The sequence below is a fragment of the Tamandua tetradactyla genome, chromosome 3 (genome assembly GCF_023851605.1).
Source record: "Tamandua tetradactyla isolate mTamTet1 chromosome 3, mTamTet1.pri, whole genome shotgun sequence".
Lineage (NCBI taxonomy): Eukaryota > Metazoa > Chordata > Mammalia > Pilosa > Myrmecophagidae > Tamandua > Tamandua tetradactyla.
The window spans coordinates 34,632,477-34,651,188 of NC_135329.1; the positions used below are offsets into that span (position 1 = coordinate 34,632,477).

General features: G+C 32.8%; 1 protein-coding gene across 1 annotated transcript in view; it reads right to left on the reverse strand.

The window, feature by feature from the left end:
- Positions 1 to 626: 626 nt before the first annotated feature.
- The window catches only part of MCPH1 (microcephalin 1), a 271,418-nt gene continuing 253,332 nt past the window's right edge, over positions 627 to 18,712 (reverse strand). The window contains exon 14 of the mRNA XM_077152989.1: positions 627 to 1,460. Within this exon, the coding sequence (XP_077009104.1) occupies positions 1,405 to 1,460 (56 nt within the window). The 3' untranslated portion in view covers positions 627 to 1,404. The remainder of the gene's footprint in view (positions 1,461 to 18,712) is intronic.

Below are 18,712 nucleotides of genomic sequence, written 5' to 3' on the forward strand. Positions count from 1 at the left end.
AATCTTGAGTGCCAACTGGCAGGCTCACATCATGTAGCTGAACTTAGCACTGAGGATCCAGGCTTGAGTGGACAGAAGGCAAGGGTGGCACTCTGTGATGATATGGTGGAGAGATAGAGAAGTTCTTTGTGGCTTGTCTCTAACAACGAGTTAGCACAATTTTTATCAACCTCCTCGGGGATTTTTAGTGTTGTGGAAGTTTTGCCAATGTACCTGAGTGTCATGGTAGTCAAGCCCAGAATATTTGTGGAGATAGTGAAACAGGTTTCAAAATATGAAAGGAATGGATTTAGGCCGGCTGAACTGTATTGAAGTTCAATTGTTGGAGGACAAATTTCATGAGGGCATTATTTGAGGTGTATATATATATATATATATATATATATATATATATATATATAATTACTATCTGTTTTTTTGGTTTTTTTTTTTTGGCATGGGCAAGCTCCAGGAATCAAAGCCAGGTCCTCGGCATGGCAGGTGAGAACTCTGCCACAGAGCCACTGTTGCACTGCCCTATACATAAAATTTTAAACTAAGAGGAAATCCTTCACTTTTTCCTAGTTGTATTATGACTTCTCAGAGTTTTGTTCTAGAAGTCGACCGCATTATATTTGTTGAAGGACTTTAAATTTATTTGAGCAGGAACAATAGCTGAATTGATGAATTACAGATAAATAATATGGAGAGGAAATAGTATTGAAGTCTTGTGGTACCTTCAACATGGTTGGGACTTAGCATTTCTCTAGTTTAGAAGGTGAATTATTGTTTCTACAATTCTGTTTTAGCTACCAGTTTCCTCCAGTGGACTACATAGTATTTCTTGTGGATTATTATCTACTCCTCATAAATTACGCTTGGAGAAGGAAGGCTACTTAGATGATGCTAATTAACACTGTACAACATTTCCCACAATTGTCTTTATTAATTATTTTGAAAATATCTGTTATATAAAAAGTGACATTATTAACTGATAATGTCCCTCATACTTAGTATATAGAAGTTAATAATGATCTTTAAGTCTAAGTCAAGAAATTTAGGTCTTTGTTCTCAATAATACAAGAATGTAAATTAATTTCTATTCTTTAACAGTATGTTGCTTTACGGACAAAAGTTCTGGGACATTTTAAATATGATCATTACTAAGATACAAAGACTGACATATAAAAAAACCTCCAAATTGGGCTGTCCAAAGCTTCTCTGGATTAAATATTTAGTGATTTAGAGAGGAGTTTCTTTCTTTAGAAGCCACAATATATACAATGCAAACGTATGATGATATAAAAAGTTAATTTTTTACATGTCAGTTTTCTCTCTTCACAGATATCTTTCTTAGGTTTCTCATGTCCAAAAGACAACTTTGCAAGCCGTATGAAATAGCTATATGTTGAAGTGATGTCTTCATCATTGCAGCAATAGGTACTTTTCAGAAGGAAAGACCTTGTGCTGAGTGATTGAATCTAGAGAGGAAAAAAAAAAAACAGTTTAGTATTTATAATGACCAGTTACGTGGTCAAATAATAACCTCTTAAAATATAAACCAAGTCTTATTTAAGAAATCTTAAATGGTCTAGAGTTGTGCTGTTCCTATGTCCATTTAGCACATGGAATTATTTAAATTTAAATTTAAATGAATTAAAATTAAATAAAATAAAAATCTAATTCCTCAGTCACATGGTCTGTATTTCAAGTGCTCAATAGCCATAAATCTTATTAGATATAGTGTGCATAGAATGTTCCTATCATTATAGAAATTTTTATTGGATGGTGTAGAAAGTTTGCCATTCTATGGTGTAGGAGACCTGAATTCTAATCTCAGATTCTTTTTTACAGGACAGAGAATGAATAAATATATAAATAAGTTTTAATTATGACCTAGCTATGAGTTCTAGGCCATATCATCCTATTTGCCTAGCTAAGTATTTTATATAGCGTACTATGTTTATTAGCATACTTCTAAAGACAATTTCTTCATATTTCAATTGAAGAAGTTGGACTTATGAGCTCTAAAGTGATTTGAGTTTGAAACTCTATTATTTTGTGAAAATTATAAGAAGTCACATCTGGTCCAGAATAGAGCTACAGAGGCAGCAGGCTACTATCAGAATGAAAAAGGAGTGCAATGGATTGTCAGCACTAGTTATGAAATTAATTACAAATGATAAGAGGGATGGAGAATTATATTTAAAGAACCTTAAGTCACACTGATGAATAATGGAACATGGAACGTTATGATGGATGTAAGGTACAAAGAAGAAAAAATGTGTTTATTACATGAATATAGAAAAAAATGGCTCATTTTAGTTGTAGCTTGAAAGATTTCCAAAATTTAATTGGAGCTATCCCAATACAAAAGCACTTCCATACACCAAGTCTGAAATGATAAATAATAGATTATTAATTAAATTTCAGAAGGGAGGAATGCCAACATTTGTTAAATTCTTATTAGCACTTGGCCTAACAATTAATTTCCTCAACAACATGGTGAAATAGGTATTATTTCCATTTTACAGTTGAAGAAACAGATTCAGTGAGATTTATTTTTCCACATCAACACTGTTAGTAACAGAAGGGGGATTTAGCTTCATTTTTTTCTGATTTTAAGGTTCCTGCTGTTTTTCCTCCACATACTACCTCAATTAGATTACTTTTACATCAAAAGATAGAAAATACAATGCATACCTAAAGCTGAACATGGTCATTTAAACCATCTTTATGTTTGTAAAAGTGCATAGATTAATAAAGGCCAACCAGATTTCATTTTCCTTTCAACTTTGCATTTAAAAACATTTTTAAACTGCAGAATTTTTTAAAAAATAGAATAGCACATACACATTATGCTCTTCATTTAAATTCAGCACTGTTAACAATTTGTCACATTGGCTTTCTTTCCTCTTTCCATATATATGTACATGCATACCCAGAGAGACATCTTTATTTTTTTGCCTGAATCATCTGACAGCTGCAGATATTGTGACACTTTATCCCAGTCCAGTTCAGCATGTATCTCTAAAATTTCCCCAATTAGTACCAATAATGGAACTAATATATAAATGTATATATGTATATATTGTGTGTGTGTGTATATATATATATATATATTTTCCCCACATCTAGGATTGAATCACAGATATAAATGGTGTTTAGTAGTCTTGTGTCCTTCAGTCCAAAATAGTCCCCCAGGCTTTTTTTTTTTTTTTTTTTAAGATTTTTATTGTTGATCCTTAACAAACAACATGCAAACATTTTTGACATACAAACATTCTATACATAGTGGTACAATCAGTGGCTCACAACATCATCATATAGTTGTGTATTCATCATCATGATCATGTTTTGAACATTTGCAACTCTCCAGCAAAATAAATAAAAAGAAAAAAACTCATACATACCATATCCCTTACCCCTCCCTCTCATTGATCACTGGTATTTGAATCTACTCAATTTACTTTACCCTTTGTTCCCCCATTATTTATTTTTTATCCATATTTTTTACTCTTCTGTCCATGCCCTAGACAAAAGCAGCATCAGACACAAGGTTTTCACAATCACACAGTTACACTGTAAAAGCTATATAATTTTACAATCATCTTCAAGAAACATGGCTACTGGAACAAAGCTCCACAGTTTCTGGTACTTCTTCTAGCCACTTCAATATGCCATAAACTAAAACGGGGATATCTCTATAATGCATAAAAATAACCTCCAGGATAACTTCTTGACTCTGAAATCTCTCAGCCCTCAGCCACTAACCCTTTATTTTTTGTCATCCCTCAGGCTTTTTATCTAATATGACAATTCTGAAAAGCCTAGGCAAATTATTTTGCAGAGTATCTATTACCCAATTTGTATTTGTTTTATTGTTTCCTCACAATTTATATTTAGATTAAACATTTTTAGCAAGAATATTACATAAGTGATATTTTCTTCTCAGTGTATCACTTCAGGTGAACTGTAATTTTAGCTTGTCCTTGCACTGGTGATATTAAGTTTGAGCTCTTTCCAAGGAAAGTACCCTTTTACCTTTGTCACTTAGAAGTAAACTTCAGGATAATTCTTTGAGACTGTGTGACTATCCTATTCCCAAAGTCTTTCACTCAGTGGTTTTAGCATCCAATGCTTTTTGTCTCAATAAATTATTATTTTGGTGATAGTAAAGTGATGATTTTTTATTTCTTTCATTGTTTCTGCATTTATTTGTCGGCATTCTTCTTGAAAGAAAAGTTTTCTCTTCCCTTCCCTATACTCCTTTAGCTTTTTTTTTTTTCTTTAATACCAGTATGGACGCTTGGATTCTCTTTTAATTAAACATGCTTTAATCTGTTCCTGTTATTTTTCATTTTGATGCTCAAATTGTCTTACATTTGGCCAGTAGGAGACACTTCAAGTTGACCTCTTATGTCTTTGGTAATGCATCTTCATCTGTTTTTGATCACTTTCCTGCTTTCTGGTATAACCAAGATTACTCAGGTTCACCTCTTACATTCATTACCCCAGTTTTGGAATTAACCATTTTTCAGAAGACCTGGTTTCTTTATCAGGAAATGATATTAGAAACAAAAATCCGAGTTTCAGATGCACTCATAGGTACCACTGCACCCAAAGTTACTCATAGCTTCTAGGCCATTTCAGTAGGAGAACTAGAACAACTGTTAACAACAACAACAAAAAAAAACAGACGAAAAAAATACAAGTTCATGCTGTTAGAACAAATTCCAATCCAGTACCACAATAATTCCTTTCCTTCTTTTATTTGAATCTTTCTTACCTTGAGAACCAGGCTTTACACATCAATATATTACTCACAAAACACACAAAATAGTTCTCAAATTGCTTTATAATTTATAGTATTAAATCACCTAAGTGAAGTTCAAGATATTGTTGCAGTTCTTTTGTCCTTAAAATGTATAAACCACAGAGTACTGAGTTCAGAAGTCAGATTAAGTATTTAAAAAAAATTATTCGGCATGGTTTATTATCTATTTTATGTACAGTTAAGTTCATTTGTTTCTATTTGTATTCAGTTTTTACTTTTTCCCTATCCTTGTTGTTCTAGTTTGCTAGCTGCTAGAATGCAATATACCAGAAATGGAATGGCTTTCAAAAAGGGGAATTTAATAAGTTGCTAGTTTACAGCTCTAAGGTTGAGAAAATGTCCCAATTAAAGTAAGTCTATAGAAATGTCCAATCTAAGGCATCAAGGTAAAGATACCTTGGTTCAAGAAGGCTGATGATGTTTAACATTTTTCTCTCAGCTGGAAGCCCATGTGGTGAACATGGCAGCGTCTTCTGGCTTTCTCTTGGTTCTACCAAAGGGGACTCTCTCCAAAATGTTTCCTCTTTTAAAGGATTCCAGTAAGCAACTCCACCTTCAATGGGTGGAGACACACCTTCATGGAAATCATCTAATCAAAACTTAGCACCCACAATTGTGTGGGTCACATCTCCACGGAAACAATCAAAATGCTCCCACCCAGCAATATTGAATGAAGATTAAAGGACATGGCTTTTCTGGGGTCCACCACATATTCAAACTGGCACACTTGTTAACTTTATTTTTTAAATATGTAAAACACTGATATTGTTCAAAGGCAACATTAAGCAAGAAGCCATCCTCAAAGAATATTATCCATCCTCCTGTTCTTTCTGTCCTGTCCCACCTACCACCATAGAAAACCAATTTCATTGGCTTTTAGCTTAGCTTTGCTGTCTTTTCCCCAAAAAAACCATATACGTATATAGTCTTTCTCTTATTTTTTTACACAAAAATAGCATATTTTTTCTAACTATTATTTAACTTTTTTCAATGTGTAAGGTACACATAAAATATACCACTTTGACAGTTTTAAAATGTACTACTCAGGGCATTAAATACATTCACAATGTTGTACAATCTTTACCATCATCTAGTTCCAGAAATTTTTCATCACCCCAAAAGGAAACTCCATATCCATTAAGCAGTCATTCCCCAATTTACCCATTGTGGATATTTCATACAAATGGAATCATACAATATATGGCCTTTTGTGTCTGTCTTTTTTCCTTTAGTGTAATGCTTTCAAGATTTATTTATGTTGTAGCCTCTATCAAGATTTAATACTTTTTTATTGTCAAATAATATCTCATTATCTGAATATACCACATTTTATTTGTCCATTCATTTGTTGATGGACATTTGGGTTGTTTTCATCTTTTGGCTATTCTGAACAATGCTGCTATGAACTTTCATGCCCAAGTTTTTGTTTGAACACCTGTTTCCAAATTTTGGGACTATATACCCAGGAATGGAATTGCTAGGTGATGTGGTAATTCCATGTTTAACTATTTGAGTAACTGTCAAACTGTTTCCCATAGCAGGTGTACCTTTTTACATTCATGCCAGCAGTATATAAGAGTTCCAATTAAATCCTCACCAATACTTGTAATTTTCCATTTATTAAAAAACAATTATTGACTGATTGCATATGTAGAATGGAATGATTTCTAAATGTTGTGTTAGTTAATTTTTTTAATTAATAAAAAAAAACAATTATTGTCCTCTTAGTGGGTGCAAAGTGGTTATCTCATTATGGTTTTGATTTTCATTTCCCTAATAACTAGTGACATTGAAGATCTAGACATGTGCTTGGTGGCCATTTGTATATCTTCTTTGGAGAAATGTCTAGCCAAGACCTTTGCCCATTTTTCAATTGGGTTGTGTTTTTGTTGCTGAATTGTAAAGATTCTTTATATATTCTGGATACTAGCACCTTACCAAATTTATGACTTGAAAATATCTTCTCTTGCAAATATCTGTGGGTTGTCTTTTCACTCTCTTGATAGTATCTTTTGATGCATAAAAATTACTAATTTTAATGAAGTCCAATTTGTCTAGTTTTTCTTTTGTGGTTTGTACTTTTGGTCATATCTAAGAAACCACTGCCAAATTCAAGATCATGAAGATTTACATCTAGTTTTCTTCTAAGAGTTTTGCAGTTATATCTCTTATATTTAGGTCTTGGTTCCACTTTGAGTTAAGGGTTTTATATGGTGTGAGGTAAGGGTCCAACTTTTTCTTTTGCATGGATATCTAGTTGTTTCAGCACCATATGTTGAAGAAACAATTCTTTCTCCATAGAATGGTATTGGCAACCCTGTCAAAAAACAATTGACAAAGATGCATGGGTTTATTTCTGGACTCTCAATTCTATGCCAATGGCTTATATGTCTATCCTTATGACAGTATCTCACTGTTTTGCCTGCAAGTTTGTAGTAAGTTTTGAAACCAGGAAGTGTGAGTCCTCCACTTTGTTCTTTTTCAAGATTGTTTCACCTATTCTGTGCCTCTTTCAATTCTGTATGAACTTTAGGATCCATTTTTCCATTTTTGCAGGAAAAGAAGCTGGGATTTTGATGGTGACTGCATTGAAACTGTAGATTGCTTTGGGTAATATTGCCATCATAACAATATTAAGCCTTCCAATCCATGAACATAGGGTGTCTTTCCATTTATTTATCTGTGTATTAATTTCTTCCAGCAGTGTTTTGCAGTTTTCAGTGTACAAGTCTTGCATGTACTTCATCAAATTTATTCCTAAGTATTTAATTCTTTTTGCTGCTATTGTAAATGAGGTTGCTTTTCTAATTTCCTTTTTGGATCATTCATTGCTAGCATAAAGAAATGTATCTTTTGTGTGTGTGTATGTTGATCTTGAATCCTACAACTTTGCTGAATTTGTAAGTTCTAACAGGCTTTTCTTTGTGTGTGTGTGTTTTAGGATCTTTTAATATATAAGATCATGTCAACTGTGAGTAGTTTTACTTCTTGCTTTGCAATTTGGGTTCCTTTCTATGTCTTCTTCTTGTCTAATTGCTCTGGCTAGATTCCAGTACATGTTGAAAAGAAGGGGCAAAAACAGGCATCCTTGTCTTGTTCCTGATTTCAAGGGGAAAGCTATCAGTCCTTCCCCCATTGAGTATCAAATTAATTGTAAGCTTTGTATATGCACTTTTTGTCATGTTGAGGAAGTTCCCCTCTATTTCTAGTTTGTTTTTATCATGAAAGGCTGTTGGGCTTCGTCAAATGCTTTATCTGCAACAACTGTGATCATTATATGGATTTTGCCCTTTTCTCTATTAATACAGTGTGTTAAACTGATTTTCATATATTGAACCAAGCTTGCTTGCATTCCTGGGATAAATCTCACTTGGTCATTAATGTATAGTTCTTTTAATATGCTGCTGGATTTTATCTGATAGTATTTGGTTGATGATTTTTCCATTTATATTCATAAGGGATTTTGGTCTGTGGTTCTTTGTCATGTGGTGTCTGTAATTTGTTGGCCTGTAATTGTTCATGGTACTCTCTTTATACTTTCAAATATATTCTTTTGTTCTTTGCTTTCTTCTCTTCATACTACACCCTGGAATTCACTCCATAACAGTACATCTTCTTCATTCTTCTTTTTATAGATGATGCATATTACTTCATAGCATTAATATACCATATGTATATTAGTCAGTCTCCTATAGATGAGCATTTGTTTCAAATATCTTCCTATGAAAAAAATATATAAGTGAATAATTGTTTTTGTTATTGCTAGTTTGTCTTCTTTTGGATTGTTGAAAGCATGTTTTTAGAGAAATTCCTAGAGATGGAATTGCTGGGACAATAGGTAAATGCACAGAAATTTTGTTAGATATTTTCAAATTTCCCTCTCTGCAATGGAAGGGAATACTTGTTTTCTGTAGCTTTGTCAGCAGAGTGTCTTGTCAAACCTTGATTTTTTATTAGTCTAATTAGTGAGAAATGGCATTTCAGTGTAATTTTAATTTGTATTTACCTTATTATCATAAAGTTCTGCCTCTTTTCATGTTTATGAGTCATATATTTGTGCAGCTATTTTTTGGTGTTTGTTCATTGTGTGTGTGTTTTTTTTATTTTGGACTTTTTTTCTAATAGAGTTTTTGTCTTTTTTTCACCCTCATAATTTTTTTAAAGTAAAATAATTATTTCTTTTTAAACTTAACACATTTTATAAATGACCTATTGAATCATTACACTATTTTGATTCTTTTTATTTCTATAAATGTCATAGAGACCTTAAAAATATTTTAATTTTCTTGTTTACAATATGCACTGAAACTAATATTTCCTCAAGACTCATTCAGTTTTTCTGAATTCTAATCCAACCAACATACATTTTCTGTAACCATAGGTGGGATTATGTTTTCCCTTTTTATGAATTTTTATTGAGATGTCTTCACCCACCATATAACCATCCTAACTATGCAATCAATGTTTCACGATATTACCATATAGTTGTGTATTTACCACATGATCATTTTTAGAATATTTGCCATTACTCCAGAAAACACAATTAAAAGAAAAAAGAACCCCCCAAACATCCCATACCCTTTACCTCTTCCTCGACCATTAGTATTGTAATCTACTCAGTTTTACAACTGACAATAGAGGTAGGTTAACTAAAACAGTGTAGTATTGACATATATATATATAATTAGTGGACCAAAACAAAACATCCCAAAGTAGGTCCATATAAACACAAGCAACTGGCTTTTATTTTATTTTATCTTTGTAATATAGTTATACAATCATTGTCCAAGGTCAGGGCTACTGGATTACTGTTCAACAACTTCAGATATATCCTTTCAGCTATTCTAAAACACTAGAGTCTAAAAAGAAATATCTATATAATGAGTCATTAGTCATAGTCATTTGTTAAATCCTAATTTCTCAGTTACAACTCCTTCCTTTCCCTGATCTTCTTCTCAGTCTTCAGGGATATCTAGGCAGTGACCATTTAACTTATACATGCTGGAAAGGGGTGTTGACCTTCTGGGGTAAAGTTATAAACCTGGTTGTTTTTCTTGGACAGACTAGTACCTCTGGGTTTCAGGCCTTATCTGATGTATAATCAATCTGGAGGCCTTAAGTTTCTGAGAAAATAAACTTACTAAGAAAAATCTTTATAGAGACTTAGAGCCCAAGACACTACCTAGGGTTTTCAACTGTTGGTTGGGGTCACCCTCAATTAATTTTTTTAATTGAAAAATTTTAATGCCCAATATAGGATTAAAAACGCCTTTAGATCTTCAATGTCTAGTGATGGGTGGTAGTTTCTTAGACTTTACAACCAGAGCACAAGCAATGAAAGTAAAAATAGACAATGGGAGCTCCCCAAAATCAAAACATCAGTGCTGCAAAAGACTTTGTCAAAAGGGTGAAAAGGCAACCAAATCAAAGGGAGAAAATATTTGGAAACCACATATCTGACGAGGATTTGATATCCAGTATATATAAAGAAATCCTACAACTAAACAATAATAAGACAAACAATCCAATTAAAAAGTGGACAATAGACACAAATAGCTATTTCTCCAAAGAAGAAATACAGATGGTTAAGAGTCACATATGAAGATGTTTAGTTTCACTAGCTTACAGAGACACGCAAATCAAAACCACAATGAGATATCCCACACCAACTAGAATGGCTGCTAATAAAAGGCAACTGTAAGTGAGGGAGAGGATGTGGAGAAATAAGGATCAGTTATTCATTGCTGGTGGGAATGGAAAATGGTACAGCCACTGTGGAGGACGGTTTGTTGATTCCTCAGGAAGCTCAGTATAGAGTTGTCTTACAGCCTGGCAATCCTGCTACTTGGGATATACTGGGAAGATCTGAGAGCAGGAAAATGAACAGACATTAGTACACCAATGTTCATAGTGGCATTATTCACAATTGCCAAATGATGCAAACAACCCAAGTGTCTCTCAACTGATGAATGGATAACAAAATGTGGATATACACATGATGGAATATTGCTCAGCAGTAAGAAGGAATGATGTCCTGAAGCATGTGACAACATGGATGAACCTTAAGGACATTTTGTTAAGTGAAATAAGTCAGGCACAAAAGGACAAATATCTTATGATCTCACTGATATGAACTAATTATAATATGTAAACTCATAGATGTAAAATATAGAATATACGTTACCAGAATATAGAATAAGGCTAAAGAATGTGGAGTGGTTGCTTAATATATGCAAAATCTTTTGCTAGGGTGAGCTTAACGTTTGGAAATGGACAGGGGTGACAGCAGCACATTATTGTGAGGATAATTAACGGTGCTGAATGGTGTGTGAGTATGGTAGAAATGGGAAGTTAGAGTCATGTGTGTCACAGGAGAAAAGTTGGAGGTTAAATATAATTATAACAATGAATCTTGTGGTGGACAATGTCCATGATTAACTATAAAAATATTAAAAAGTATTTTCATGAATAAAAGCAGATGTACAACATTTCTATAAGGAGATAATAATAGAGGGATGTATGGGAAAAAATGTACCTATTGCAAACTTTGACAATAGTAATATTTTAATACTCTATCATAAATAGTAACAAATGTACCTCACCAACACTATGGGTCAATAATATGGGGGGATAAGGAGTATGGGAGGATTAGGGTTTTCTTTCTCATTTTTATTTCTTTTCTGGAGTAATGAAAATGTTCTAAATTTGATCATGGGGCTGTATGCACAACCACTGATGATCCTGTGAACCAATAATTGTATACTTTGAACGGTTTCTATGCTATGTGACTATATCTCAATAAAATTGCATTAAAAAATTAAAAAAAATTGAAAAGGCAGCTGGTCTTTTATTTATTATATATGTTGTACTAATTTTTCTCAAATTTCATCATGCAAAATTTTTTACTTTTTTATGTATTCAAATTATATCAATCTCTTGTTGTATTGCACCTGGATTTGAGTCATCATTGGAAAACCTTCCTGTACCCAAGTTATAAAGGAATTTGGCAATATTTTTTTCCAGGTTATAAAACTTTATGGAATTAGTTCTTACGTTTAGATTTCTGACAGGATGTCATGTTTCAAAGTCAGAAAAGAATGATATTTTTCTAATTAATCTAAAAACTCTTTCTCAACTAATCTACAATAAAAAATTCTAGAAATTTAAAAAAATAAAATTGATATGAAAGGGTCTCTTAGAGTTAAATAATGCTCTCAGTCCCAAAATGAAAAGGTCTCTTAGAGTTAAATAATGCTCTCAGAAGAACACATGATCTTCCACTTATATAAAAACAAATCCCCAAATTATATATATTTATAGACATTTATTTTTATGTAAATTATATAGTTTTAAATCTGAAAGATACATCTTAATCTTTACTAGCAGTTAATTTAAGTAAAGGTAATAAGACTGGTAGACGAGATAAAAGATGACTTAAATATCAAGTAAACGTTATGCAAAAGTTTACTTGAATCAGAAAATGCACAGGAAGGAGGAAATTTTGAAAACGTGTAAGACAAGAGAGGATTTGATATAACAGATAGCAAAATACACTATAAAGCTATAATATTAAAATAGTATATTATTAGTGCAGACTAGCCAAATAGATCAATGGAAAAGAACAGAGTCCAAAAATATGCCCATGCATATATGGGAATGAAGAGATGATTCAATGGAAGCATTAAAAAAATCAATAGAAAATAGATGCATCATTAAAAAAAAAATGTGATCCCCTCACATATAAACATAATATTTATAACAAAAGATTAGAGTTCATATACTGTAACTATTGCTATGAAACGTTAAAAAGGGAAATAATCCAATTAAAAATTGATAAACAATAAGTATAGGCAATGTGTGAAATATAAATCCTCAACCCTATTATCATTCCTGTTCATTAGTAACCAGGGAAATGCAGTTTCCCTGCATTCATAATAATTTTTTTAACCTCATTAGATTATAAAACATTGAAAACATGGTTAATGTCAATTATTGGTTAGGGTTTGAGGAAATAAGAACATTCTATACTTGCAGTAATAATGTAAATTGTTATCATCTCACGCTTCATAATTTAATGCATACATACCTTAGATATAATACTTCCACACTTCAGTGAACTTATCTTACAAGTAATATTCATTGGCCTACAAATCAGCCTACTATAATCATAGCTTAAGACAATCTATTAAAATTTAATTCAAATTGCCCAGCTAGAACAGAGATACTACACACACACACTCACATATTATTTAAAATAACAAAAACAAGCCCAAATGTCCAGTTATAGGGGGTATGTAAATAAGTTATAGTACCTTCAATGGTTAAAAAGAATGAAGTATATGCATTAAAATGGAAAGGTCTCAGGGTGCACAGGCAACAGTCCAGTGGTAGAGCGCTAGCCTTCCACGCAGGAGACCCAAGTCTGATTCCTGGACCACGCACCCCACACCTCCCCGCACCCCAAAATGAAAAGGTCTCTTAGAGTTAAATAATGCTCTCAGAAGAACACATGATCTTCCACTTATATAAAAACAAATCCCCAAATTATATATATTTATAGATATTTATTTTTATGTAAATTATATAGTTTTAAATCTGAAAGATACATCTTAATCTTTACTAGCAGTTAATTTAAGTAAAGGTAATAAGACTGGTAGATGAGATAAAAGATGACTTAAATATTTTATTCTGCATTCTTCTCTTCTGTTTGAATTCCTTCGAACATGAAATCAAGTATCACTCTTTTGGGGGTGGTTAGAGGAAGAAAAAGTTCACTGCAAAAGCATCACTACTTAAATCTGCATAAAACAAAATAAAAACTTAGAAGTAACCTAATGACAAAGTCTGGAGATGGCCTCTTACATCTTGCCTGCTCTGCTCTTCTATGATAACGCTTTCAGAGATGTTAACCCGTGGGCTTCTGAGCAATGGTACTATGGCACATATGATATAATTGTACATGGAATAAGCAAGCTGGAGTGGTAGAAAAAAAGGGCATTTGACTACTGAATAATGGCTGAAAGCCAGGCTTGCCATGTCCAGGGAGCCCCTCATAGCTCCAAATTCCCAAATGTAAACACACACATGAAAAATAATTTCTATCCAAGTTCACTTGGCATCTGAAGATAACCACATCCAGGAATTCCAATGTCACATCATATGAATAATCCTCAAATACCAAATAAAATGTGACTGTAAGGACAGATGTTAAAGTAATGCTAGTCTTAGCCAGTGGAAAGAGATACAAACAGTAAACTAAATTGCACATGAACAGCATCCATAAACTTTCTTAAAAGGTTGGTTTTGTTTCTTTTGTTTTGCTTTTCTTAATTTTATTTATCAGATCTTGGCACACATTTATGCAAAAGTTAAAGCTTACTAGCCATGCTTCTGTGTGTGGTCTTGTGGCTATATCGAACCAACATGCAGCCAACATTAATATTTAATGGTATGGTGGGCAAGTCACTTGATTTAGCTAAAACTCCAATTGCCACCCACCAAATGTGGCTGGTAGGACTGTGTGCAGAGAGTTCAGGAACACCCAGAATCCTGCTGTGAGTTTTATCTTAGGTTATAAAAGTAAGCTAAGAATTTTAGGGCTGAGAGAAACACCATGAGCATCTAGCCAGATTCCCATTCAGTGAAGGAATCACATCTACTACATAGTAGAATGAAGGTCATCCAGCCCCTGGGAACACTGTTCACAGAGTTTTACTACTTAAAGCACCCCATAGCATTAGAGCTCAGTATGTTATTAATTTTCATAATATCCTCTTTCATAAGGAGCCCAGAGATGCCCACTATATAATTTTCATCCACTGATGTTACTTCTCTCTGGCACCACATGGAACAAATTCTTCCCCATTTTTTGCAGAGTGGTCCTGTAGGCTTCTTTTCTATATACTAAGTAAATCACAGTTCTTTTAATGTCGCTTCACAGATCCTGGTTTCCAAATACCCCACCATTCTTCCAGTTGCATGGACTCAAATCTCTTCAATTCTTCTCTTTCTCTAATATACCACAGCTAATCTATCAACTAGTCCAACTGGCTCTAAAAATTCTGTTTAAATCCTGACAAGTGAACACAACCTCTGTCAATACTATTTTAGTTCTAACTACCAGCATTTATCTCCGAACAACAGCAAGAAACAATATCACTCTCTGCTTCCATTTGAAAACATGTGTCAGAGCCCATTGCTCCCCTGCTTAAAACCCTCAGTGACTTCCATTCACTGTTAGAACAAAATCAAACTTTTTACTATTGTTTGTTAAGGCCTTGAATGATCCAGTCTCTGCCTATTTCTCCAACTTTAAGTACCATCACTCTGACTTTACTCACTTTGTTTCAGCTACTCTAGACTTACTGCTTCTCCCCACTTCTCAGCCTTTACCCTTAACTGCTCCTTTGGCTCTTATATCTACACATGACTTCATCCTCAAGTACAGCTTCTCAGCAAGCCCTTCCCTGATAGACGCACACCAACCCACTGTCACTCTTGATACTCACATCCTATTTCCTTTATGGTGTTCATCACTAGAAGCATTTTTTTTTTAATTGCTTGTTGTCTGTCTTAGCCTTTGGAATAGAAGTCCCACAAGGGTAAGGTGTGCATTTGCCTTGTTAACTGCTGTAGCGCTAGTGCCTAGAATATGCTTGGCACATGATTAGGTACTTAACCATATCTATTAAGTAAATTAATGAATACCCTGATGCCATGTAGTATACTTGAAGAAAATAGCTTTGTCTAATAATGTAGCATTTCTCAACTTTTTTTTCTGCTCTGACTTCTGACTGGAGATATTCACATATCTGATACTTTTCCAAGGACTAAAAAAGAATTTGGGCTATGTAATGGACAACATGACTAGTATGTTATTTAGGTATGCTTCCTAACATACCAACTTTAGCTTCCCACCAAAGAAACACAAGTAGGGCTAATATAACAGGGCTTCCTTGCATCCACTATTACTTATTATTTATTAATTTTTCTACTATATTTTGTAATTACTTATTAATGGATATAAGAATACTATTGATTTTAGTTAAGTGGATTTTATAAAAAGCAACCTTGCTGAACACTCGTATTCGTCATCCATTTCTTGATTCTCTAGGGTTTTTCTGTATTGATGACTCCCACCACACACAAGTAGGAGAAGTTCTGTTCTTTCTTTTCCAATTATTGTATTATCTTGGTTTACAGCCTTGGCAAAGATGTCTAAGGCATTGTTGAATAGTAAGGGTGACAATAGTGCTTACCTTGTACCTGAGTTAAAACTTAAACTATAGTTTTCAACATTTAATTGATGCAGTTATTTTTATTACTGAAGTTGTAGGTTTACAGAAAAATTATGCATAAAATCAGAGTTCCATATACCCCTTGCATTAGTGTGGTACATTTGTTACAATTGACAAAAGGATATTTTTATAATGATACTGTTCATTGTAGTCCATGGTTTACCATTAGGGCTCACTGTTGGTCTTGCAAGTTTTTAAATAGATACCTTCTTTAGGTTAAGGAAGTTCGTGTCTATTTCTACTTAATAAAGAGTTTTATCATGACAGAGTAGTGATTTTTCTTGAATGCTTTCAATACTACTGAGAAAATTAGCTGCTATTCATTCATCTTTGCATTCTTAGTTGGTGATGCTGTTTTCTTGTTGTTGTTTTTCTGACATACTACTGAATTTGATTTGCTAATATTTTATTTTAGATTTTTATATCCATGTTGTCAAGTGAGTTTGGGCTACACATTTTTATTTTCTTCTAGGTCAAGGTCATACTAGCCTTGTAAAATGAGATGAATAGCTCCCTTTGTTTTTCTCTGCAATAATTTGTAATGTTTGAGAAAACATACTTCTGAAACTATCTAGGGCAAGTTTCTTTTTTTGATAAGTCATGAGGGGCATACTTTTGATTACATATTCAATTTCTTTAATGATCAAAATTGTTCAGATTTTCTATTTTTGAGCTGATTTTGGTAACATTCTTCGGTAAATGAATCGTTTTACCTGTTTTAAAATGTACTGGTATAAAATTGTTCATCATATTCTTTTATGATTTAAAAATATCCTTATTATATCACAGTTACATTCCCATTTTTAAATTCTTAATATTGTTTACTGGAGCCTTTTCTTTCCTTTTTTTTCAGTGTCGCTAGGATTTGACAAGTTTCTTTTTTTCAAAGAGCATAGCTTTATTTTGTTTTCTAGCACTCAAAGGTGCTAAATCTCTAATTCAAAAAGAAATATGTTTCATGTTTGTTTGTTTTAGTTTATTTTCACTTAATATCTTTTATTACCCTTTTATTTATTTATTATTTTGTTTATTTTTTTGCATGGGCAGGCTCCAGGTATTGAACCCAGGTCTCCCATATGGCAGGTAAGAAATCTGCCTGCTGAGCTACCATGGCCCACCCCTACTTAATATATTTTAGATTAACTTTAAACTTTTAAAAAAGTTAATTTTTGAAAATTGAGACACAATACTAATACTGTAAGAACTGGTGAGGTCTTAGACCTTTCTTTGTTCTGGGGTTTCTTTTTGGGTGTGTTTTGCAAAATGAAACTTGTTTTCTGAAAATAAAGAGTTTTTCGCAATAACAATGAAAAATTATTCTTTGCTTCAGTTTTGTTAGTAACTGCTATTATCTTTATTTCTATTCTCCTATATTCTTCAGGATTGCTTTATTACTACATATTCATTCATCTTCAAGATCAGAAATTTAAGAAAAATTGATTTAAGTCTGAGATAATATAATCCAACTACTTTTTTCTCCTCCGATAAATTGGGAGAAATTTATTGTTATTTTATTTTAGAGGTTGGACATCTCAATCTCAGTCCAGTTTATGGAAAATAAAGTTCTCTACTGCACATGTTGAGAACCACAGTAGTGGTGGCACAAGTGAAAAGAAGTTCCACTTACTGAGCCTAACATGACATCTCACTTTTTACAAAAAAAAAAGACACAAAATATAGTAGGTCAATAAGCAAAGATAGCCTAACACTACAGTCAACATCCTATTCCTAAATTTAGTTTTGACATTTCTTTTATATTCATTAATCCTTTGGCACAAGGCAGAGGGCTTTGTGAATTTGTATAGCAAATGGCCCTAAAAATGTTAACCTGTCACAACTGATATGCTCATCACAGGTATATAAAGGGAAAGACTGATTTCCTGTCAGCTTCTATATTTCTAATGATAGAGATAAAATGTTGCCATGTTTATAATAATTTCCATTGTGAGTTGAATATATAGCTGATGGTTGTGTTCTAATTTTTTTTTTTTTAATGAGACTTGAAAAATGTGTCTTAGGCCAGAAAGGTGCAGAGAGGAGTTATTATTTTCCAGTTTGCCTTTAACATGATTTTCAACTTCTTTAATCGCTGGCAAAATTCACACAAGTGTCTTGAATTCTATCACCTAAAATTTAACAAAGATGTGATGGTAAAGGATACAAGTGAGACAGGTTAGGAAATTTTCAAAATAACAATGTAATTGAAGCTAGAGTTTAGAAATTCATTTTCTAGGCATTCTCCTTCCATATTTCTCCAAGGCTAATGCTAAAATACCATTCTAGAAGGTAAGAGTTAAATTAAAAATAATAATTTAAAAAATCCTACACACATTTAGCTGTTGAAATTACGAAATCCCCTCAACCAGTTTTAGTTCTCATTGTTTCTATCCTGGTAAATTTAATATAGTTTGAGAACAACTTAAAACGAAAATAATTGGTCATATTGTCTGAAATCATATCTGAAAACTCTATAATCACTTTCTAAATGATTGCTGAGCTAAGGGATCTGGACACCATGCTGATGATAAAATAAGACAATTTTTAAAAATTTTTATTAAAAAACCAATCAACATACAATAAGAACATCTTTTTTTTTTAT